This window comes from Tympanuchus pallidicinctus, unplaced genomic scaffold (assembly GCF_026119805.1).
Source record: "Tympanuchus pallidicinctus isolate F22 unplaced genomic scaffold, pur_lepc_1.0 scaffold71, whole genome shotgun sequence".
NCBI classification, from domain to species: Eukaryota; Metazoa; Chordata; class Aves; order Galliformes; family Phasianidae; genus Tympanuchus; species Tympanuchus pallidicinctus.
In genome coordinates, this window is record NW_026294793.1 from 115,545 (window position 1) to 139,777 (window position 24,233).

General features: G+C 50.4%; 2 protein-coding genes and 2 long non-coding RNA genes across 4 annotated transcripts; all 4 read right to left on the reverse strand.

Annotated features, from left to right (window-relative positions):
• Nucleotides 1-658: 658 nt before the first annotated feature.
• LOC128072906 (uncharacterized) lies at nucleotides 659-4,287 on the reverse strand. The gene is made up of 8 exons (XM_052667130.1): nucleotides 4,067-4,287; nucleotides 3,777-3,961; nucleotides 3,033-3,156; nucleotides 2,499-2,561; nucleotides 2,182-2,250; nucleotides 1,551-1,886; nucleotides 1,172-1,248; nucleotides 659-1,053 (listed from the first exon to the last, which is right to left on the reverse strand). Exons 2-8 carry the CDS (start codon nucleotides 3,828-3,830, stop codon nucleotides 997-999), a joined length of 780 nt encoding a protein of 259 aa, XP_052523090.1. The 5' UTR covers nucleotides 3,831-3,961; nucleotides 4,067-4,287; the 3' UTR covers nucleotides 659-996.
• Nucleotides 4,288-8,804: 4,517 nt separating this feature from the next.
• Nucleotides 8,805-12,213, reverse strand: LOC128072901 (uncharacterized). The gene is made up of 3 exons (XR_008202500.1): nucleotides 11,824-12,213; nucleotides 9,019-9,202; nucleotides 8,805-8,945 (listed from the first exon to the last, which is right to left on the reverse strand). It is a non-coding gene; the product is annotated as an uncharacterized LOC128072901 (long non-coding RNA).
• A 91-nt stretch (nucleotides 12,214-12,304) lies between these two features.
• Nucleotides 12,305-13,779, reverse strand: LOC128072900 (uncharacterized). Its single transcript, XR_008202499.1, has 3 exons — nucleotides 13,642-13,779; nucleotides 12,545-12,802; nucleotides 12,305-12,391 (listed from the first exon to the last, which is right to left on the reverse strand). It is a non-coding gene; the product is annotated as an uncharacterized LOC128072900 (long non-coding RNA).
• A 1,823-nt stretch (nucleotides 13,780-15,602) lies between these two features.
• Nucleotides 15,603-24,053, reverse strand: LOC128072898 (E3 SUMO-protein ligase RanBP2-like). Its single transcript, XM_052667125.1, is given in 14 exon segments — nucleotides 15,603-16,817; nucleotides 16,820-16,861; nucleotides 17,373-17,425; nucleotides 17,428-17,469; nucleotides 17,632-17,770; nucleotides 18,260-18,329; nucleotides 18,419-18,600; nucleotides 18,804-18,950; nucleotides 19,038-19,175; nucleotides 19,562-19,720; nucleotides 20,090-20,212; nucleotides 20,772-20,950; nucleotides 23,002-23,092; nucleotides 23,678-24,053. Coding segments are annotated over 13 exon segments (2,520 nt in total). The 5' UTR covers nucleotides 23,033-23,092; nucleotides 23,678-24,053.
• Between the last annotated feature and the right edge of the window lie 180 nt (nucleotides 24,054-24,233).

The window sequence follows — 24,233 nt, forward strand, 5'->3', positions numbered from 1 at the left end:
CTCATTAGAAAACCAAAAGCAGCTCCATCCCAACACTTATCCACTTCCAGAGTGCTAGGACTCCCATCTCGCACGCACGCTGCGGTTTTCAGCCTAGGCTTGTAGAAACAAAGCCAGAAAACTCCACTCCGCTCAGTACAAAGCTCTGCAATGATGAGAGTCACTCAAGCTCCGCCCCAAAGGGTGAAAAGTAGCATCAAAATATCTGAAGAAAGGGGGGACGATGAAGGAAGGCAGCACTGCAGAGAAGTCAGGAGAACAGCTCTGCCTTCCGGGATCAGGCGGCCAGCGGAGCCTCTCTTCCCCCAGCAGAGACGCCTGCAGGCTGAGGGGCACACGCTCACTTTGCTCAGTGCTGCCCCGAGAAAGTCAGACGGCTCTATGGAGCTGCTCTCTAACTGCTCAGACAGTGCGTCTGTGGGCAGGGCCCAGGATTGGTGCGTCCATTGCTTCTGTACCCTGCAGCATTCCCTGATGGAGCTGTGGCAGTTCTGACCCAGCGCCGCGAGAGGAACAACGAGGAGGTGGTGGGATAACGAGGAGGTGGTGGGATAACGAGGAGGTGGTGGGATAACGAGGAGGTGGTGGGATAACCAGGAGGTGGTGGGATAACGAGGAGGTGGTGGAACAACGAGGAGGTGGTGGGATAACGAGGAGGTGGTGGGATAACGAGGAGGTGGTGGAATAACCAGGAGGTGGTGGGATAACAAGGAGGTGGTGGGATAACCAGGAGGTGGTGGGATAACCAGGAGGTGGTGGAATAACCAGGAGGTGGTGGGATAACGAGGAGGTGGAGCAATAACCAGGAGGTGGAGCAATAACCAGGAGGTGGAGCAATAACCAGGAGGTGGAGCAGCAGCTCACTGGGTGCTGCTGGACAAATCAGGCCATGCGCTCCTTGTGAATGCAAAACTCCAATTGTTTATTGATGGATTGAACCCAGAGCGCCAAGTTGGGCTGCTGCCACAAAGCCGCTGCCTGCTGATGCTCCTCCGCTCAGTCCTTCAGCTGCAGCTTCTCCATCATCTCCACAAGGCTGTTCATGGTGGAGAACTGGAAAGAAACAAGGCAAGTGTCAAAGCAGCACACCGCTTCCCCCAGTATTCCACAACCCCCTTCATGTCTGACAGACAGAGAACAAGAGCCGTGTCTGTGCTCGCCAAGGACTCACCTCTGCATGTGCAGCAGCAGCTCTGAGAGCAGCCTTCTTCATTTCTGCTCTCCTTTCTTTCTGTCGTCGTCGTCTTTCTAGAGAGCAAGAGAAGAGAAATTCAGTTTGTCAATAGCAAAACCACGGAAACACGGGTACCACGACAACAGCCTGGGAAATCTCTCAGGAACGGGTATTTGCAGTGGGACGAGCAGAGGGCCATCGTGGGCTTCATGGGAAAAGATAGGATGACACATTCTGGCACATCCTTTGGACTTGGTAGCCTTCTCCTCTTTTCCCCTCCCTGCAGAAGGGAAGAAAAAGCAAAGCAAACCCCAAGCAAACTCCACGTGCTTGACAAGGGAAGCACCTCAGCAGGGCAGCTGCAGCATCTTCTTACCTCTTCGCTTTGAGGTCCGGAACCTCTCGGTCGGCACTGGGGCAGGCCCAGGCTGTGCTGATGGAGCTGGCACAGCACCTCTGCTCTGATGAGGGCTCTGAGCCTTCTCCCCATTGTGCTCCACTTTCACTTGTTTGTTGGCAGGTCCCAGCTCTGCCTCCTGCTCCTCCTCTTCCACTCCCTTGCGCTTTCTTGCGACCACGATCTTGGAGGAGGAGCAGTTGGCAACTGCAGGAGCAGCTGTTCCCCCTCTGCTGGGACCTGCTGCTTCAGGAAGCCCTCCAGCCTGGAGAGGAGTTTGCACGGAGCTTTCGCCATTTGGCTCAGCACCTCTCCCTGTTAGAAACAAGAAAGGGGAAGCAGCAACATGTAATGAGTCCAGCACTACCTGCAGTCTGCAAAACAGGCCACGATACTAGGAAATCTCATCTCCAGTGTTCACAGCAATGCACCTTAGGATCTTGGGTGAACTGTGGGCTTGCACTGTCAATTGGGACAGGAAAGGTAATTGGAATCCCCAGGGATTAAGACCTCAAGCAACATGCAATGACAACAGTCCCAGGAAAGGGCAGACAGAAAGCCTAACTAGAAAGACAGGGCACCAAACCCAGATGCCTGCTGCGTGTCCTACCTCTCTTGGGTGCTGGGCCACTCTCCTTGCTCCTCCCCTGCCTCCCTGCAAGCCTGTTGTCATCAGCTCCTGACAGAAAGGAAACGAGACAGACATGAAGAGCATCTCTGTGCAGGAACATTTTAGCACAGCCAACCACAAACTTCTGCTCCTCAAGCGTCGTTTCTTCAATCTGCCCTTCTGCTGCTCCAATGGTCCGCCATTTCTGCAGTCAGCAGACATCTGCAGGGCCCTTTCCCCTCTCCTCCATCACACGCCCCTTCACGCAGCCCTGTTTACAGGCAGTACCCACACCACAGCTCACAAGAGCTTCTTACCTGGGGAGGCTTTCCGTTTCCCCCCATGCCCAGCACCATTCCATGGACGCGCAGGCTCCGTCCCTACAACAACAGATGGAGTGTTGGTTTCCCAGGAGCAGCGCTGTCCTGTTAGCCCACATCCACCCCCAAAACCAAAAGACACTGTTCTACAGCCAGAACAGAAGCTGATGGTTAAACTGCAGTGCGCTTACACAAAGCATTACTGCTCTCACTCCTGCTCAGGTGGCAGCAGAGGAACCCAGGGCTGCCTGACAGCTCTGCATTCTGCAGAGCAAAGCTGCTTCAGCAAACAAAACGCTACAAAACGCTGCACAAGTTGAGACATGGATTTTTTGGTCTCTACAGGGAATTCATTCAGCTCTGAGCGCCACCACTTACACACAGACTTCTGTCTTACTGCTGCCATCAGCTGTCACTGTCAGCCTCCCCAATGCTTCCACAATGGCTACTGCACATCCCTACAGCACTGCACCAACTCACAAGTAACACTCATTCCTCCATCCTTCATGACAGAGGACTGAAGAGACTCACTTGTGCATGGTGCTAAGGATGCTCCGTCCCCATCGCGTCCCTCTGCGCGCTGCAAGGCCCAGCTGGCACTGGGGCAGCCTGCTGGCTGCTGCTCCCTAGCATGGGGAACAGCACGGCGCTGCTTCTGAGGAGAGAAAAAAGGAGGGCCATGGATACAGGCACCAACGTTTGCAAAGAGATGCAGTGTTCCAGATCGTGCCAGAGAGCGCTGAGTTCTCACTAAAGGAAACATTGGGAGCGCATTCACAACATCTGCACAAGCTGCAATTGCTGGGCATATCCAGCTTTCTTATCGCTCAGGTGCAGCAGACAGGCGCTCTCAGACAGCACTGCAGGGCTTGCACCAACACACCTGCAAACACCAGCATTCTTCCAAGGGAAACAGGGTCTTCAGGTGCCACAGTTCAACCCGTGCAAAATTACCGTGCGCAGCCTTAGCTCTGCACCATCCTTCCTTCCCCACCCTGTCCTGCTGCAGGCAGCTAGAACAAACTTCTCAGCAGAAACCAGAGCAAACGTGGCAAACCATAACCAGGTACAGATGGCAGGAGGGCAGCGCCCGCTCTCGGCTCCCACCCTGCCCCACCAGGTGAAGGAGCCTGGCCATGCTGTCCTTGTGCTGCACCGCACAAGCCCACTGGTTACTGAGCTCCCTAAGGACCAGCAGGGCTCCCCCTGCTCCACCCCTTCCCCTCCAAAACCAGAGAAAGGAAGAAAACCCAAGTTAGGGAAACCCAGCCATACCTTTCCACGCGCAAAGCAGGAATGGGAACCGCGTCTGTGTCCCTGCTGGGACATGTGGGGAACGTCTCAGAGGAAGCTCACGTTCCTGGGGTCCTCTCCACAGGGACTGACCCCCCGCTGGTGGAAAGAGCTGGCTTCACTCTTCAACTGCCTCAGTCCCCAAAACCTCCTTTTGTAAACCAACCCTGAAGAAAGAACCTGCAAGTGAAAAACAGGAAAAAGCATTTTCCCAGCTTTCCTCTGCTATGCAGTTTAAGCTATCGGGCAGGGCAATACTCCAAACCAACTACTAATGAGAACTGTCTCCCAAATACACCCAGCTCCCGTGCAGCTGCCATGAGTTCTGACAGCAAGCGTTCTTCTCCATCTCCTCCATAGTTTTGCACCTTGAAGCACACGGCTGGTGTTGCTGTCGTGAAGAAAACTCCTTTTGTCTCACCGCCAGCCTGGACAAGGGCTGACGCAGCTGCCCACCCCAGCCCAGCTTTCCTGCTGAGACACCCAGCACCAACCCCAGCTCACCTGGCCACTGCTCAGCCGGAGCTGTGCCCAGCTCTCACACACGCCGCAGCGCTGCTTCCAGTGGGCTCTCACAGGAAGATCTCTCCATGACAGCACAGAGCTCGGTCTCAGTGTGCACCACGCTCACTAGAGCACCAGCTCTGCTCCCAGCTGGGGCACAAACGCTCCCAGCCCGGCAGCCACTGTGACCTCAGCGAGTGCCTGCATCACCGCTGTGCTTGCATCATAGACAAAGGAGTGGTCACCTCCCAGACCCAAAGTTTAGGGAACCTTGAAGTATTTTACTGACTTGGAAGTATTTCACTTTACTTACTTCAGAAATTGCACACAGAGATGGCATGTTTTGCTATTCTGTTACACAAAGCAGAAGGGCAAAATGGGAGATACGTGCAGCAGCATCCACACCCCAGTTGCTAAAGGAATAGAAAGACAAATATCAAAAGTCAATACGTGATTCTGATACAAGGAGGGAAGCTAATCTTCAGATCACTTGTTATCATTTAAAACAGGCACTCACAGTGGGAAAATCGTAGGCCTCAAATTCTGACATAAAATAAAGCCACAGCCCTGCCATGAAGGCTGCCTCATCAGCACCCATTACCACAGCAGCACCTGGCAACTCACGCAAAATGAGCCGTGCACAGAAGACTGCTGCATTTCTTCTTCTCCTGCCCCAGAAATTTGTTTTCCTACCCTAAAAAGGAAAGGACAAAAAACCAGGCAGGGCGCAGGCAGGGCGCAGCGCGTGCTGAACCTGCAGAACATTTGACCCTTCCACCGTTCCTCCGAGAGCAATCCAAGCCTTCCATCTCCACTCCTGCTTTCACCACTGTTCTTACCAAAGCCCTTTGATCAGCTGGGGCTCCTCCCTGTCCTCAGCAATAGCACTCACAGCACACAGATGCATCTCAGCTCCATTTCTTTTCCGCATCCACCCTGTGAGGACCGTGGGTTTCCCACACAGAATCACAGAATCACCTGGGTTGGAAGGGACCTCAAGGATCACGCAGTTCCAACCCCCTGCCCAGCAGGGCCACCAAACACACACAGTCACATCAGGTTGCCCAGGACCCCGTCCAACCTGGCCTTGAACACGGCCAAGGACGGGGCATCCACAACCTCCCTGGGCAGCCCGTTCCAGGCCCTAACCGCTCTCCTTGGGAAGAACTTCCCCCTAACATCCAACCTCAATCTTCCCTCCCTCAACTTGGATCCGTTTCCCCTCGTCCTGCTGTTGTCAGCCCTTCTGAAGAGTTGACTCCCCTCCTGGCTGTAGGTTCCCTTCAGGTATTGATAGGCTGCCATGAGGTCACCCCGCAGCTTCTCTTCTCCAGGCTGAACGAGCCCAACTCCCTCAGCCTGTCCTCATAGGGGAGGTGCTCCAGCCCCCTGCTCATCTCAGTCGCCCTCCTCTGGACCCTTTCCAAGATCTCTCTGTCTTTCTTGTCCTGAGGGCTCCACACCTGGACACAGGACTCCAGATGGGGCCTCACAAGAGCCGAGTAGAGAGGGACGATCACCTCCCTGTCCCTGCTGACCACCCCTCTCCTGATGGAGCCCGGGATCCCATTTGCCTTTCGAGCTGCCAGAGCGCACTGCTGGCTCATGTTCAGTCTCTCGTCCATCAGGACCCCCAGGTCCTTCTCTGCCGAGCTGCTCTCAAGGCCCACTCCTCCCAGCCTGTACGGGTGCCTGGGGTTCTTCCGGCCCCAATGCAAACCTCATTGAACCTCATCAGGTTCACCCGAGCCCAGCCCTCCAGCCTGTCGAGGTCCCTCTGAATGGCATCCCTTCCTTCCACCGTATCAACCGCACCACTCAGCTTGGTGTCGTCAGCAAACTTGCTGAGGGTGCACTCAATTCCTTCATCGATGTCATTAATAAAGATGTTAAAGAGCACCGGTCCCAAGACAGACCCTTGGGGGACACCACTTGTTACCGGCCTCCACCTGGACACAGAGCCATTGACCACCACCCTCTGTCTGCGCCCTTTCAACCAATCGCTCATCCATCGGGTCGTCCACCCATCAAATCCACTTCCCTCCAATTTGGAGATGAGGATGTGGTGGGGGACCATGTCAAAGGCCTTGCTCAGGTCCAGGTAAATGACATCGGTCGCCTTCCCTTCATCCACCAATGCCGTCACTCCATCATAGGAGGCCACAAGATGAGTCAGGCATGACCTTCCCTTGGTGAAGCCGTGCTGGCTGTCTCGGATCACAGCTCATTCTTTATGTGATCCAGCATGTTGTCCAGGAGGATCTGTTCCATCATCTTCCCAGGCACGGAGGTGAGACTCACCGGCCTGTAGTTCCCCGGGTCCTCCCTGCTCCCCTTCTTGTATATGGGAGTGACGTGACCCTTCCTCCAGTCATCCGGGACCTCACCTGACAGCCACGACTTCTCAAATATGATGGAGAGCGGCTCGGCAACCACCTCAGCCAGCTCCTTCAGGACCCTGGGATGCAGCCATCCGGCCCCATAGACTTGTATTCATTCAGTCTAAGGAGGCACTGTCGGACTTGCTCTGCCCTTACAGTGGGGAGGGATTTACCTCCTTGGTCCCCACATAGAGGTTTGGGGATGCAGGGTTCATGGACGTGAAGAAGACTGGAATCCTGGCCACCAGTGAAGACCGAGGTGAAGAACTCATTCAGCACCTCAGCTTTCTCTTCATCTGTTGAAGCCAGTTCTCCTTTTAAATTTACCAAAGTAGGTACGCCCGTTTTGGCCTGTCTCTTCTGGCCAATGTACCTGTAGAAGGTTTTCTTATTGTTTTTCACGTCCCTTGCCAAGTTCAGTTCTGCCTGTGCCTTGGCTTCCCTGATCCCACGTCTGCAAGTCCGGACGGCGTTCCTGTACTCTTCCCAGGTGACACCGCCTTGTTTCCAGAGCTTGTTAAAGTACAAAGGCAAAAGTTTCTCTGGTGGCAGAAGTTTAACTGCAGTGCCATCTGCTGAGACTGACATCTCGAGGGAAGCAGCATCAATGCTTTCTCAGCTGTACCCATGAACACCACACAGCTGTGATCTACCTGTCCACGATCTGTAACGGCAGAAGTAGAACGTTTATAGCTAACGACACCAGAAAAGAAATGCTTGGCACTGCAGCTGAGCAGCCTTTCAAGGGACAGCTGAAAAGCCACCAGCTTTAGAGGACAGTGATGTTCTAGAACCAGTTGAAATGCGCTGCTTATTGCACTTGATAGAAGAGGAAGTGCTGTATCCTTATGTGCAATAAAGATCTTGGCTACAGCTGTAGCACCAGATTGAAACAATTACTGTCACCTCTGTTCTCCTTCATCTCACAGAATCACAGAATTGTAGGGGTTGGAAGGGACCTCAGAGCTCATCGAGTCCAACCCCCTGCCAAAGCAGTTCCTACAGCAGGTCGCACAGGTCGGCATCCAGGCAGGTCTGGAACATCTCCAGAGAAGGAGACTCCCCCACCTCCCTGCAGCCTGTTCCAGTGCTCCTCACCTCACTGTAAAGAAGTTCTTGTGCATGTTTGTGCACAACTTCCTATGCTGCAGTTTCCAGCCGTTTCCCCTCGTCCTGTCTCCACTCACCACTGAAAACAGTCCGGCCTCGCCATTCTGCCCCCCACACCTCAGATACTGATAGACCTGGATCAGGTCCCCTCTCAGTCTCCTTTTCTCCAGGCTGAACAGACCCAGTTCTCTCAGCCTTTCCTCATAGCAGAGATGCTCCAGGCCCTTCACCATCTTGGTGGCCCTCCGCTGGACTCTTTCCAAGAGATCCCTGTCTGTTTTGTGCTGGGGAGCCCAGAACTGGACGCAGTGCTCCAGATGAGGCCTTACCAGGGCAGAGCAGAGGGGGAGGATCACCTCCCTCGACCTGCTGGCCACGCTCTTTTTAATGCACCCCAGGATGCCATTGGCCTTTTTGGCCACAAGGGCACACTGCTGGCTCATGGCAACCTGTCATCCACCAGGACACCCAGGTCCCTCTCCGCAGAGCTCCCCTCCAGCAGCTCATCCCCCAACCTGTACTGGTGCATGCAATTATTCCTCCCCAGATGCAAGACTCTACACTTGCTTTTGTTAAACCTCATCCCTTTTTTTTCTGCCCAGCTCTCAGCCTGTCCAGGTCTTGCTGAATGGCAACACAGCCTTCAGGCTGTCAGCCAATCCTCCCAACTTCGTATCATCACAAACTTGCTGAGGGTGGCCATTATCCCCTCATCAAGGTCATTGATGAAGATGTTGAACAAGACCGGACCCAGCACAGACCCCTGAGGAACAGCGCTGCTTACAGGCCTCCAACCGGACTCTGCACCACCAACAACGACCCTCTGTGCTCTGCCAGTCAGCCAGTTCTCAACCCACCTCACTGTCCACTCATCCATCCCACACTTCCTCAGCTTTGCTATAAGGATGTCGTGGGGGATCTCTGACTGACTGGCATCTCTCTGATTAAAATACATTGTATTAAAATGGCCACTTAAATGACCACATGAAAGGAATAACAGCAAGGTTCGTTTTGTTTCAGTGCATTTGGCTGTACAAGGAGGTATCACCCAGGTGAAACTCCCTTCACTAGGAAAGCATCACGGACACAATGGTATCATGGAACTGCTGGGCTCTGTCCAGGTACACGCCTGGAACAAAATAACAATGAAAGAAAACTAAAGGAAAATGAAAAGGTCAAAAGTAATCGTAGAATCATCACAGAAAGAGTCAGTAAAACCCAGAGCTCACCTCATGTCTCTGTTGTAAGCACACCCACCGTTGGCAGAAACCTCACAGCATGAAGGGACTTGTAAAGAAGAGCGCTGGTTTGGATTCGCTCTTTGCACAGCGGCTGGAAGAACTGTGCACATCTCCATTACTTCTCATGCCTGTGAAAGTCGTTGTCTCGACATCGTTGCTGCCACTGCTGGTTCTGTATTGAACATGAGAACACGTGAAACCCCCATTGACTCGGTGCCCCTAAGGATTAAATGTGAAATGGCAAATGGTTCAGTCGTGTATCACAATGGAATCTGTACAGAGGATACTACACCCTAGCCCACAACCCTAACTTTAACCCAAACCCTGCCCTAAACATAACCCTGACTCTAAACCTTACTCTAAGCCTAGCCACAACATTAATCCTAAACCTAATTCCAAACCCTAACCCTAAGCTCAACCCTAAATCTTACCATAAGTTTAACCCTCAACCAAACCCAATCCCTAACCCTAACACTACCCAAAATTAACCCCAAACTCTAACCCCAACCCTAACTCTAATGCAAACCTGAAACCTTGCTCTAAACCTTTCTGCAAATACTAACCCTCACACTAATATTAACCCAACCTGAACATCAACCCTAACCCTGACCCAGTCCCTAACCCAAAACAAACACTAACCCTAATCCTAACCTTAATCCTAACCCCAGCTGTATCCTAACCCTAAATGTAAACCTAGCACTGAACCTAACCCTAACCCTTACCCTCAAACTTAACCGAACCCTAACCCTACCCTGGCCCAAACCCTAACCCCAAGCATAACCCTAAAACTCAACACTAACACCAAACTCTAACACTAACCCTAACCTAAGCTTTCACTGCCCCAAACCTAAAACTAACTCTAACCCTAACCAAGTCCAGCAAGCCCCCTTCTTCTCCATTTGTGGCCCAGCAAGCCCCCTTTCTTCTAGTTCAGGACCCAGCAAGCACCTTCTTGTTGCTTTGTGGCGCAGCACACCCACTTCTTTCTGGGTATGGACCAGCAAGCCCCTTCCTTCTGGGTTTGAGTCCAGCAAGCCCCTTCCTTCTGGTTTGTTGCCCAGCACTCCCCCTTTCTTCTGGGTATGGTCTTACAAGCCCTCTTCCTTCTGGGCTTAGGAGCAGCAAAACCCTTCTCTATTCATTCCAGCCCAGCAAGGACCTTTCCTTCCGGCTTTGGGCCCAGCAATCCTCATTCCTTCTGGCGTTTGACCTTTCCAGCCTCTCTTCTTCACTGTTTCAGTAGAGCAAGTCCAGTTCTTTCTGGCTTTGAGCTGAGCAAGCCCTCTGCCATCGGGGTTTCTAAAAAGCCCAAGCAAGCAGATAAAAATGCTTGTGCTGTTCCCACTGGACCTCGTGCCCGGTGCAGGAGGGAGCCACACCGGGCGAGAGAGCGCGGATCTCAACACCCTGTTGCTGCAAGGCCCTGTGATCTGCTGGGAAACGGGAAGAAGAGCGCGATACCACACACCGTGACAGCAAATGTGGGCCTGAACTGGTTGGCCACTGCCTGGCCAGCTCACTCAGATCAGCCACCAGCAGCAGCGCAGGAGTGCATTTGCAGCAGATGATCAGGATCGTTCACAGCTGAGCATCAGACACAGCACAGCACGGCGTACGCTACCAAGAACTTGAACAAACAGGATGTGTGAAGGGCCCAGGACTGCCACAGAGCCCAGGGAGGCTGATGGCTGCACCCTGCCAGCGAGGGGTGGACGGAACCTCGCGAGGCAGAGCTGCGCAGCCTCAAGTTAGGGATTGTTCCCAGCTCTCTGAGCAGCAGGGCTGTGCCTGTGGGCAGCGGCACGTGGAAAAGCAAAACTAATCGAGACAAAACAAACACACTGGAACTGAATGACAGTTCCAAGGAATCGCTGTTGACTACGAGCAACTGAACCCATGGCACAGCCCAAAATCCCAACAGTGTTACAAAAGAAGGCAGGCTGCCTGGCTGCTTTTCCACCCCGCTCAAGCCTTCACACAACGGAGGGGATACAGGTTTTAAGAACGGAGCCTTTATTCATGACACTGGAAAGATGTTTGAAAGCATCTGGTTTTCCATAAGGAGGAAAGGAAATCTGGCTTGCTACGATGCATTGATATAAAAATTGTGCCTCTAATACGAAAAAAAGGTTTGCATACTTGAGAGCACAGTACCATCAAGAATTCCTAACAGTATTTTTGACAGAATAGGGAGAACAAGCTCTCATGGACAGAACTTAATAGTACAAAACAATCACAAGCATCCTACAGTGAATTCTGACCATTTGTGAGCGCAGTTCCAGAAAAGGACACTCTTGAATTGTCGTTCACACAGCGTTGGCTTCTACTCTGCCAGGTCTTAATCAAGCCTTGAAAGGGCTCCATACTGAAAGCACAACAGACCTGAGTTTGGGTGGCCTTGACCCTACTGCGAGAAAACTCCTGCAGTCAAAGTACAGTAGGATACAGAGATGCACAGAGATGCAGCAGGAGAATGCACCTGCTAAACAGCAAATCCAACACGCACACCAATTTCTGATCTACCACAGAGTGCTGTCCTGGGAGGCACTGAAAAATGACAAAACTACCATTTCTGTTCTCTGCTGCACAGCCATGCCAAACACGCACGCTGTTCTCTGCACACACGCTGCAGCCAAGGCCCCTGAGCAGAGCAAACGCTGCCTACAACACGTCGGGAGCTCCGCTTCCTGCTGCTGCCAAAGGCTGAAAGCTGGCTCTAAGAGCCCACAAATCAAACAGCTGTCAAAGAGGAGCCATCAGGCAGATAACAGCACGAACAAAATGAAGTCTCACACGCAGGCTGTGGCGTTCCCATGAAGTCACAGCTCCCCAAGAATCAAACGTGATCCTCTCTAGAAGTGTCGGGAAAGCTTGAGGCGTCGCTGCTGACAGCAGCCCTGCTGATTTTGGCTACTCTCACTACAGTCAAAAACTGGAAAAGCCCACTTTCAGGCAGGATCCATGCGGTGCTGCAGCCCAGGTGGGCTTTTTCTCTCCGTGAAAAGCCTTCACGTTAAGCTTACCTGACATAGGAAGTCACTAACTATCCTGTGAAACGTGGTACTCCTGAATCCACGAGCCTTTCTCCCCTGTGCACAGGGCCCTGAGCTTTTCAGCCGTCCGAGGGACAATGTGTGAAAGCAGCTCCGTGGCTGTGTGTCCTGAAGGTTCATCGCTGGCAGAAACGTCCAAATACACAACAACAGGGCCGGTGTCCTTTGACAGCTCCGCTGCCACAGAGAGCTGGCCCTTCTGCAGCTCTGACAAGCTCTGCTGGCATTCTTCAATCTGCTCTCGAAAGAATCAGCCAGGTCTTGAACTTCTAATCTGACCGCAACTCGCTCTACTTCCACTTCACCGTCTGAAAACAAACCCAAGAAGAGATTTCCTTAGCTCTACTCACTGCAGCCAGAGATCAGCAGCTTTTGTTCTGTAGGATCTCCAGGGTAAAACAAAGCCAAACCGACTGCAGGAGAGACCGGAAAGAACTGTAAAAACCACCCAACCGACTCACCAGCATCACCTGTAGCTGTCCAAATTCAAGCAGTTTGATGTCTCAGAGGGCAATGAGTTCATTTCTGTGGCGATGACATGCTTTGCACACACCTCAGCAACTCGGCCCCTTCTCACGAGGCTCCTGGAATACTTCTGCTGTGTCCGGAAGAGGAGCTTCAGCTCTCCAAGAGCTCCTTCCGCTGAGCGGCATCTCTGGCCCAGCTGTAAAGTTCTGCCCTCTCTTTGAAGACAATTCCTTCACATTCTTCTCCAGTGGCTTTGTACCCTCAGCTCGACGCTCATCATGCACTGAAGTGAATGAAAAGCCCTGCCTTCTCCAAATGGAAGAGCCCAACAAGTTCCAGCGTTTGAAATTCATTTTAGCAATGCAACACTGCCTGCACCACGCTGCATAGCAAGTTGTTTGATTCTTAAGCTATCCAGTGTGCTGGCCACAATTCCCCAGCGAAATTTCAGGCCTGCTGAATGATGTGCTAAGTGATAACGCAGCACTGTTAGCATCCCAGGTGCTCTCCTCTTAAAGACCGTGAAATAACTTCATGCTGGCATCTGACAGAACAAGAATCAACTGAAAATAATAAACGGAGGCCTCACAGCTGCATGTCCTCCACGCTTTCTACGTGCGCATTACTGGCTTTTAACATTCTTCAATTGACACATCTTCCAAAGCTACAGAAAAACTTGGAAGAACTGCAGAAACGCGTGACAGACAAGCATTTCTGGTGGGAGAAGTGACACCGAAGGAGAAAAAGAGCAGGTAAGGCGAGAAGAACCCCACAGAAGTCATACTGTGATGAAGAGATGAGGAAAGGCAGACAGATATTGAAGAAAGAGGAAGACGACATTCTGCAGACTTCACCAGATCAGCTGTTCCAATTAAAGGACACCACCTACTGTTTATTGGTGCTCTGAATCATTACACTAACCTGCAATTAAGGTCTGTTCTTTACAGGAGGCCAAACTAGAAGATTACAGTCATTGCAAGCTTCTCATCCTATTAGGCACGCTAGGGTCAAACACGAAATCCAGACACGAACAACTGTGTTAAGCCTTACAAAGCTACGCAAGGCTACTTCCAGTTAAACTCATCTCTACTTGAGCTTGCAGTTCTTCTCCTTCCTAAAAAGCTGCATCACCACCTCCTGGTAAATCCTGAGATACGTGAGCAGTTTCTGTGCATTCTGCTTCTTCGCTGCTCGCAGCTGACTGCACAAATTCCGCTGCTGTTCACTGGTTGCTCAGTATGTAAATCTGTACAAGGAAGGAAGAATAAGTCAGCACGATTAATAAAACAGGAAGCAAATAAGCCATGAGAGCCTAACTTTCAAACTACATTAAGGCTGGACACTAAGAATAACCGCTCCCTCCAATAAAGCCGCATTTCCCCCCTCCTCTCCCTCCCTCTCTCCCTCCCTCCCTCCCAGCAACTGATAAATTTCTCCATTTCTAATTACAACTGCAGTACAGAGAAATCATGACTGAAAGTTCTCAGTCTCCAACTTTCCTACAGCTCCTACAGCTCCTACTGCTTCAGAGCAGCTAAGTAACAGGGATTAAGGGAAGCGAACAACTGGGGAAAGAAACAAACAAGAACTCTTCATTACTCTTAAGACACACTCAAGCTGGACTCGACAAGAGACTGAAGTGCCTTTGGAGCAGTGCGATTCCAAAACGAGCACCATTTCCCTTGGAAACTGCTCTGAAATCCCTCCACTCTTACATACCTGCTAGGAGGAATTCTACCAGCCAAAGCCGTTTCTACTTCAGGAGGCAAAGCTGTTTCCTTTCTCTCCCTGAGACACCTGAGAAGCAGTAACACATTCCCTCTGCAGCTCAGGTTTGACTGGGGGGCCTGCTGCCAAGAACAAACATCAGTGGAAAACAGCTGATAAGACAGCTAAATACTGAGATCATTTCTGGCACGTACATTATGAAGCAACCTAACGATACTCAGAACATCTTGCATTCAGAGCTTTTGAAAAGGCATCCTTAGATAAAAAGACACTCATTCAGGATAACTAAGGAACTGTAAATCTGCCATGCTTTGGTTTTCTGCTGCTATCCAAGAACCTCCGCGCAATAATGAAGATTTCAAACTTGCCACTGCCACTACAGACACCAGCTTCCTTTGACATTTACTTATATTTCTGGTAGCCCAATATGTGCCACCTTTTATTACTATACAGACACTCACAGCCTCAGAAAGGGTGACTGGCCAAATGGAAGATGACAGGTTTTCTCAGTTGAAGTACTGTTAGAGTCTGTTGGTTCCAGCAGCACTATACTTTCCCCTTCCCTTTGAAATTCAAGTCTCAGACCAGGAACAGGTCAGCATTTTCATACCGTTACAAGAATTAGTGATGGCCTTACACCAAACAAAACACAGCTACAAGGAAGAGCCACACGGGAATCATCTGCAGAGGAAAAGCAAAACCAAGGACTGCAAAAGCCAGTCAGAAACGGAAAGCTGTCTGCAGCAGCTGTACTACCGATGAGCTCTGAGCATGTGAAATTCCAGAAGATCTGACACAGCGACTGAACAGAACTTATTTCACATCTCTTCTGGGAAGCACAAGAAAAACCAGGGCAATCCAAGGCATAAAGATGTAAAGCTACCGGAAAGGAATGGAGGCAGAGCAGCAGGATGCCTCCGAGTTGAAGGGATGACTCGAGTTGAAGCTGAAGCACACGTGCTGCTCTCGTAGTGGCCAGTCAGAGCGAGGCCTGCGCACATCCACTGCCAGTTCAGCTCAAAAAGGCACTCAGCACTTCACCCTGACATCTTAAACAGCGCCTCGCACACATTCCAAAATCCTACCCGCAGCTCCCTGTCTCACTGCAGACCAACGCTGAATCCTGCATAAGGCACGTTTCTGCTCTCACGTGCAAACAGCTACAGCTCAGCATCACTCAAGTTGAAAGTCTAGGATTTGGAGATCACAGACCTGCACTGGCACTGAAAGAATCGACGTCCTATTAAGACAGAAGAACTCAATGACCAGCACTAATGAATGACTGACTAATGAGCAGCACAGCTGAATAAATTACTAGCTCAGTTAACGCTCACCTTCTTCCAGAACTTTAAACGAGAAGTCGGAGGGCCCATCTTGTGCTGGAGGAGCCAGCTTGGATGCCTCGCTCTCCCAAGGTTCCTGAGCTGCACTGCAGCTTTTGGCTGCTTCAGCCACTCCCGGTTTTTCCTGCTCTGCTTTCTGAGATGTTCAAATTCCATCAGCGCTCCTTCCTGGAGGATTAAAGCCGAATCCAAAGAGGGAACCGATGGCCGAGGTCTTGCCAGATGGGAATGTCTTTTCGTTACTGAAAACGCTCTTGACACATTCAGACCTCAATACAAACTTTGGAGCAGACACCACGGTTTTTCTTGGCGTTTCACAGGTGCTTAAAGCCTCTGAGGCCTCTACAGCGGCATCAGAACCATCACCACCATGGCTGAGGTCGCTGTGTTCCCTGGTAGCTTCCTCCAGCACAGCTACAGAGTTGGCACCACAAGGAGACGCTTTGGCTGCGTTCGTACCAGAAACATGAGCTGTTATCCACGTGCCTTTCTCACAGCTGGGCTCACTCTTGTCCCTGTTTGCTGTTTCTTGAGATTGGAGTGTAACTCCACCACCTGAGGGCAGTTCATTTTTGTCTTTTCCATCCATGTTTGTCAAGCCTGCTGTACGCTCCTTGGGCGGATCGTCTTCCTTAGCGCAATTTGTATTGCACTCCTCTATGCCAAATTTAAATCCACCTGGAGGCATCCACACTGAGAAGTTACATCTTCCCTCTGCAGGCTCCGCTTCAGCATCTGCCAGATTCTGAGAGGTACACGCTGGGGTTTTCCCATCGAGTTGAAAGGACAGTTCTTGAAGAGATACTGCTGAACGAGTTTTGTTTGCGTTCTGCAGGGCAGCACATTTTGGGGCAGCGGGTTCATTTCTCACTGCAGAGATGTTACAGTCCCACTGCCCTTCCTTTGTCGCAAAGGCGGATCCTAATTTGTCCTGTGCGGCACTGACACAGGACTCTGCAGGTTTTAAACCTGTGGGTGCAAACGCAGGTCTTGTAAAACAGCCTGCTTCAGGCAGAGGTGGATTTGCGCTCGCCTGGGGCAGGCCGTAGTTGTAGCGATCATCACCTCCACGAGGAGAAAGGATTCCAGCAGACGGAGCATCAAAACACACAGGTGCACCACAGGTGCCTTGAGGAAGCACAGCAGCACAAGTGCTGTGCAGAGGCGGCGCGTGGATCGCTTGTTGCTGAGCACGTCGACGTGCTGAGGTGCAGCTCCGTTCGTGCCACAGACAGGCGCCTACAGAAAAACACACCGTTACTTCCTCGTGCAAAAGGAGAAAAAGGGACCAGGGGGCTGAAGCCCATGCAACGTGCACTCTTCATAGCAAGGTGCACCTTAAAATTAGATTTCAACTCTCATCAGTTTAAACTGAAATCATACGTTCAAAACTTGGATGGTACCTGAACACACAGACTGGAGAGAAGCGTAAGTGAACTGACTCATTTCCTTTAGTACCAAAACAGTCAAAACCAGCAAGTCCCCACACTACTTTGGGGAAAAGAACATCGCAGACAACGAGCAGAGGACATTGCCAGCACGTTAAAAACATCTTTTGCTGGCTGCTTCTCCCAAACCCCACGTCCCAAAGATCAGCTGATAATGGAACTTTCTGCCTGTCTCCAGCAGACCTCAAGTGTAGTAAATGCTCTCTAGGGAACCGCAGTGATACCCAGCTGCACACAGAATCACAACCAGCTGTTTCCAACAAATCAGTAGAAATGGCTTGAGCAGATTTGTTTGTCCTCACCTCTGTTGGTGGTACATTGGTTGCAGCAGTTCTTCCAAGACACTGCGAGTCACAGCAGGTGACTGGCTACTGCAAACAGACGGGCCAGAGGTAGCAACTGAACACCAAGAAAAGGGTTTGCATCCAGCTTTCATTTCTGACTTGAATGAACTTTCCCCAGGGACCAGTTTTACTCATTCATCTCAGAACACTGCAGAAAGGTTTTAAGAAGTCTCACTGTTTAGCTAAGCGGTCAATTAAAAATCCAGCATCGACTTACCCTTCCAAGGAGCTTCACGAAGGTGTTGTGCTCTCCCATAACCATCTGACACAGTATCTGCTCCACAGCTTTCAGCAGGCCAGCGATGAGATGGCACGCTTACACTGCAACTGTTACGTTTCATTTCCCCTGTTTCATTCTGTTAAAGACAGGGTTTCAATTAAGAGAATGGAAACGTATGAAACACAGGTATGTGGGGAAAACCCAAGGAATGATCCCTACGCTCCTTTGCTATTTAAAAGCACGTTCAAGATCTGAGACAAAAGAAAAAAGAAGAGTTAACTGCTGCAATAATCCACGATCTGCCCATGCTTTACAAAACCGAGACTGTGCCCTGAAGCTAGAAATAAACCCAGAACCAAGATGACAACAGCTAAGCTGAAGAAAGCACAACTTTCTGCACACACAATCCTCAGCATTACTTCCTATATCTGAGTACCAAATTAGAGTTTGTAGGCAAAGTTTCACTCTTGCCCTGAATTTAAGCGGATGTTTATAGCAGTTCTCTTCACTGAGTTAAGAGGTAGCCTGGCAAGTGAAGCTTAGTTCAGTGCTTGGGTGACAAAGTACTTACCAGAACAAAAAGATCAACTCTTCTGCATCCAGTATAGTGACAAAAGCTGTTTACCTTTAAAGCTTCCACTTGCTGACACAGCTTTTGAAGTAAGGACTTGTGATCTTCTGCCCACTGCAGGAGAGTCTGAGCAAAGAAAATAAGAAAAGCTTACTGAACTTGGATTTTCTTACACAAAAGGAACACTTCCCTAAAAGAGTAACCGGCTAATAGAGCTGGTAGGTGTTAGTTGGTGAGAAAGAGAACTTCTTGGGTGATGGAACTGCATCTTTCACTTCCACGTGCGCAGCTCGTGAGATGTTTCTGGAGGCAAGACTTCCCTCCTCACCGTTCTCCCCAGGCTCCCGGATCACTGCCTCCAGCATTTCCGTCACAGCTCTAACAGATACCGGCAGCTAGAAATGGATTGGAAACGCAAGTCGTGATGGCAATTCTTCCTCAGAGCAAGAGACTGCGTCCTGATCGACGGCGGCACAGCGCACACGGCTTTCTGCAGAAACTCGGGGTGTTTTTGCTGTTGTTTTCCCCCAGGAAAGCCCCACACCTGTTAACATTAACTAAGAGGACCATTCACACAAGCATTGATTCTTGTACTGACTTGGGCAGCTACTGACGGGTCAGAGGAGCTTTCCTCAGTGATCTTCATCAGGCAGTGCTGCCTTTCAACAAGACAGGCTCTGCGTTCTTCTTGTTCCTCTGGTAGCACACCATCACTCTCAACCTCCTCTGCCTTTCTTTGACCAAGCTAAGTAACAGCACATCGATCAGGAAGAACTGGTCAGAACGCAAGTGACAGAAAAGCATTCTGAGGTAATGCAATTTACAGACTTACAGTGCATAGGTTCCAGTGCGAAACCGCAGTGTTAACAGCTTCAAAGGCTAATAAAGCATCATCAGTTTTGCCTTCAGCTGCACCCAGCGTTGCAAAAGCCACACGTGCCTCTTCTTCACAGGCTGCAACCTGGAGGACCTACAACCAAAGCCACAGACAAGTCACACACAACACAGTGTGGACACCTGGAACAGTCGGTGTAAGACTGTAAGCATCTAGTAAGTAGGCAGATAGGAGGAGGTTCAGACTATGCCTGCTTTCCCTGCATGACAGGAAAGCAGCTTTTCAGAAAGCTGGTGCTAAGGCAGTTCAGTGTCCTCCAACCAGAGAGTTTTAAAACTCCGAGGAGTTCAACAGAAAGATCCTACCAAACCTCAGCATTAGCAGCACAGCGACAAAAAAATAAGACAACCACCACCCATCAACACACAAAGCCAACCAAAACAAAACACCAACCAACCATTGGCATGCAAGCCCGCGACGTACAACCCCTCTTACTCTCCTCTTTGAATATCCGTCAGTACCTGGATGTCCACACTGTGGAAATGCTTGAAGAGAGCATCAGCAGGTTCAGGAATACTTCTGTGCTTTTTGATAGTTTTCAAGCTAAGCAGAATTTCCTTCCAGTAGCAGACGCTTCTTCCCATAGATTCTTTCTGGTCGCACGAGTTCAGGCTAACGCCCTGTTGAAGAAGAGAAATTCAGACTGCCACAGAAAATTCCAATAACGTGTCATTCTTACTTTTTCTTCTCTGATGCAGTTGTTTTCTCGAGAAGTTTCAAGAGCTTTTCTCTGACACTTGGGACGTATTTCAGAAGGTCTCTCTATAGTCACAGAAGGTAACACGGGGAGAAAACAACGTTGCTTTTACCTGTGCTGTTCAGAGCAGTGAGGTAGAGAGTACTTGTCAGGCAAGGTGGTTGCTCCAGTCATGCCACCAAAATCAGCAGCACTTCTCAGTACTACATTCTCATCTGATTTTATTTAGCCTGTTACGTTTGCAAATCAGAGAAAAACAGACGGTACTTATTTACAGACAATCTTAACTTACTGTTGCTTGCAGGCTTCTTGCCCAGTGTATAATTAAGGCAGGTGAAGGCCGTGTCTCTCCAGGGCTCACACAGTACTCCATCCATGCTGTACAAGAAGCTTCAGCTTGGCTGCCGAGTCTGGCCTGAATGTCACCAGAAACATTCCTCAGTTAGCATTCCCTCTTTTCCATCTGCTCACACGTCATTTGTTTGATGAACACAACAAGCAGCTTTAGTCCTAAGCCAGTACTTCTTTACAAATGCAATATCAGAAACGTAAAGCCCGTTTTTACAAAGCTCTTCACCATCTCACACCCCTGCAGCAAAAAACCTTGAACGTTCAAACAAAAGGAACTGGTTTTATGCAGCCCACGGCAATCAATTCAGAAGCCCTCTAGAAGGTTGCTTCCAATATTTCCCAACTGAAGCATTCCTACGTTGTTTTTTTCTGCATGAGAGTACACACAGCATCCCACCAGGACCTTTGCTTCTCAGTACAGTTCTGCTTGCACAGCAGCAACGGCAAGCAAGGAGGTTGATGTGTGCCACGCTGAGTGCTGAACTTCTCTTGCAGTTCTAAGTTGCCAGTGAACACCATCCCGAGTAAAAAATCCTGCTTTGGTAAAAACAAACAAACAGAAGGAATTAGGGACCAAAAAACCGGCATTTAAATGCATTTAACAACTTGGGAAGCTTGCTTACTTCAAGGACCAACAGGCAAACGGATTCAGGAGCATCTGTTTCCAGTCTCGATGTCTCGTGGGGCGAGTGAAAAAGTTGTTGTAACGATCTGCGCAGTGGGAATAACACTGACACAGAATTCCACTGCAAGCCAAGCCACGCGAGGTGCTGGAGACCACAGCTGTGCATCCAAACAGCACCTGTGCAACAACAAGGGTTGTGAGAAGCCAGGGTCTGCGTCCGAGTCAGGAAGACCTGCCTCTGATCAGAGCTGGGTTTCACTGCAAGAGGAGCGAGCTCTGAACGTTTCTCCCAGCAAAGCACTTCCCACCAACCTCCTCCCACCTGCTCGCCTCTGTCTAACAAGCTGCTACCAAGAAGTTCCAAGTAAGATGCCGCCTTCTTCAAGTGACTTCTGCACCTGTTCACACTGCACAAATAACTCCTGCAGAAGCAACAGCTACTTCACAGAAGGGCGCAACCAAAGTGCATTGGCACTTGTCAGTGGTTTTGACAAAGCACAGAATGGAGATAACATCACACTTCTCCAACAAGGAAAATCTTTGGCCTACGAGCAAGAAGCACAAACCGTTTTGTAAGTTGTGCGTTATGTATTTAAAACATGATGAACAAACTTCTTCAGAGAGGCCGCAGTAGCATAAACTTCTGTTTCATATATAAAACAGATGCACAAATATAACACACATACAAAGAGAAAGGGCCATAAGCCTCCTTGCTTTGCACCCTGAATAGTCTACCTGTTTCCGACCACTAAGAGCCAAGTAGGAGGCCACCAGCATTCTACTCTTGTTACGCTCAAATTCAAAGCCAGACTTCACCTTCAAGTTAAGCTTAAAAAACGGGAAGACCTCATTAGTTCACAACTCATCCTGGAATCATTTCGCTTTCATGCCTCTAACCTGTGTTCACAGATTACACATAAATAAGTACGGGCCTTCCTGTCAGCACTTACCAGCGTACAAGCACACAAAGCTCAACAGGCAGCTTCAACTGGAAATGAATCAGAACAGACCAGAAGACAACAGTGTGGAAGCAGGAAGTATGTGAGAAATTCTTCAGAACCTGGCACGATGACGCTGCCTCTCCGCCGCAGCTGAAGGTGGAACTTCTTGCAAAGCAGCCTCTCATTAGGGGAAAGATGAACAGCTGTGACAGACACTGGTCTGTTGCTGCAAATGAAGCACTTGGAGAAGAACCTCTGATACAGAGTCACGTGTATGCGGAGTGTAAGCAGCACCTCTCACCAATATCGTGTTCAGCAAGTTCTCCTTGCTCTGGTGCCTGGGGACTGACATCTCCCACAGCCTCTGTGCCGAGAAAAGATCTCTCTTTAGAAGCTCCACTCCCAACGAGGCTTTCAAACAATGTAAATAAACCACTTTTGTTTGCAAAAGATTCCACAATCGCTTTCAAGAAGTCTTCCTTGCCGTGGCTTCAGTTCAGCAGCCTATGACCTAGAAAAACATGGTGTCACATCAGAACACTCAAACAAGGACAACAGTGTTTGATGCAGTGGGTTGTTCCTGCTGCTTCCGGCTGGGAAGCAAGATTTCCCTTCAGATATTTGCAAATTTCTTCCTTACACTCTCCCTGTAATTAAGCCACTCTTCTAGCATATGGGCTGACAGCAGTCCCAAGGCATTTTCAAATCCAGTTCTCCAGAGTTACTGTGAATTTTTATTATAAGGGCGCTGCAATTGTCCTCAAAATAAGTAGCTGTCAGTCTCACCTATTCAGGAACAATTCAGCCCGATGCCCGGTGTTTTCTTGGTTTTCATCCACAGCCCATAGGACAGTGAAGACTGAAAATGACTGCCTCAGCTTTACCATAATAAAAAAGAAAAAGAAAGAAAGAAAAAAAGAAAGAAAAAAAAGCAGCAAACCTGTTGGAACAAAGAAGGGAACAGAAGTGACAGGAAAAGAGCAGTATTTTCTTTTACACTTGGGACGAGCAGTGCTTACAAATAGTGTATTAGTAGGCAGAAACCAGCAGACTAGGAGACACTGGAAGTCAAATTCTATCTTAACGTCCTGCAGACACAAAGAAAAAGCCCAGTACGTGTCAGGATCAAACCGCTGCTTGCAATTCATACGCAGCCAAAATGCAGAACGTTTCATGGTGTGTTCCAAGACGCCAAGCGTGCTCTTTAACAAGCCTTTAACTCTGACATGAGCTGCTCATAAGATTAAAGCAGAACTACGGAACATCTGTAATTACTGGTTTCATTACCACACTGGCTTTTTCGGTCGCAGGCCAACATTTCCAGCACATCTTGCCCAGCCCCATCTCCTCTTATTAGTTTTGACTTTGGTTTAGGAATCTGGCGAGCAAAGAAAAGAATTGCTACAGCTTCTTGACAACAAAAAGCAAATCTCTTCATTTAGTCTTACAAGTTAGGAAACAAGCTTGTTTCTTTTCAGGAAAGGACACGAGGTGAGAAACTGAACGATTGCAAACAGCTGTAAGAGCGCACAAGAGAAAGCGATGTTCTGAGCGCAAGCACTTGTGCAAAAGGAAAACTGATTGCATTCCATAAAGCACAGAATTCAGCTTCATCAAGCTCTGCTGTCTATGCAAGAAGTGTGCGAGAGCTACTCGGGTCATTCCCCTCCCTCCCGTATCAATAACCTTAATGTCAGTTAATGCGGCTGCATTACAGAGAAGGGAACAGCCTACAGCAAATACACTCGTTAGCCCTTCAGAGTCGTTGCACTGCTGACAAGTGAAACAGCTGAGATTTTCTTCACCCCACTTGAAATCTTTCCAACAAGTACGGAAGAGTAAGATTTGGCGAGGAGACAGCCTTAAAAACAGCAGCTAGTTTTTGGAACGCAGGCGTTCAGTGCGTGCACAGCGAGAGCACTCAACTGCAACCACTGCAGGCACAAACGGAACAGGGACCGACACGGAAAGCGTTCAGGTACCACCAGGCTGCGAGTTCACACGCATCTCTCCATCGTGCCGCGCTGCTCTGCGCTGTTTCCAGCAGGAAAGTTCCAGCACGCACGTAGAAGCGTCCCGCTCCGCACAGCGCCGGCCTCGCGACCGCCGCCTGCAGCGCGACGTCAAGGCGCCCGCGGAGCCGCTCGTCTCCAGCGAGTTCCCCAGCGCCATCGCCGGGCCGCGCCGCCCGCCCGGACGCCCCGCTCCCCCACCTGCCGGCGGCCGCCAGCCCGCGCTCGCCGCTCTCCAGGAAGGCCCGCACGGAGCGGAGCGGGGCCGGGGCGGCGCGGGCTCGGCCTCGCTGAGGTCCCCCACGTCCCCGCAGCCGGAGCCCCGGAAGCGGAGCGGGCGCACGACGACAGGCATCGCCGCGGGCAGCCGGGCGGAGCCGCGCGGTGAGGACGCGATGACCGAGCGCAAAGGACCCCGCCCGGACTGCCCGCCCCGTTCGGCGGACTGACCAATGGGAGAGGCGAGGGGGCGGGGCCGAGCGCGGGCGCCCCGCCAACGGCGGCTGC

What these genes read in the sequence shown, in the direction of transcription:
- LOC128072906 (XM_052667130.1), bottom strand. Translation starts at nt 3,830, where the DNA reads ATGTCCCAGCAGGGACACAGACGCGGTTCCCATTCCTGCTTTGCGCGT. An exon ending in CCTGCTTTGCGCGTGGAAAG is followed by an intron (nt 3,157 to 3,776) that starts GTATGGCTGGGT and finishes TTCTCTCCTCAG; the next exon opens with AAGCAGCGCCGTGCTGTTCC. An exon ending in TGGCCCAGCACCCAAGAGAG is followed by an intron (nt 1,887 to 2,181) that starts GTAGGACACGCA and finishes TGTTTCTAACAG; the next exon opens with GGAGAGGTGCTGAGCCAAAT.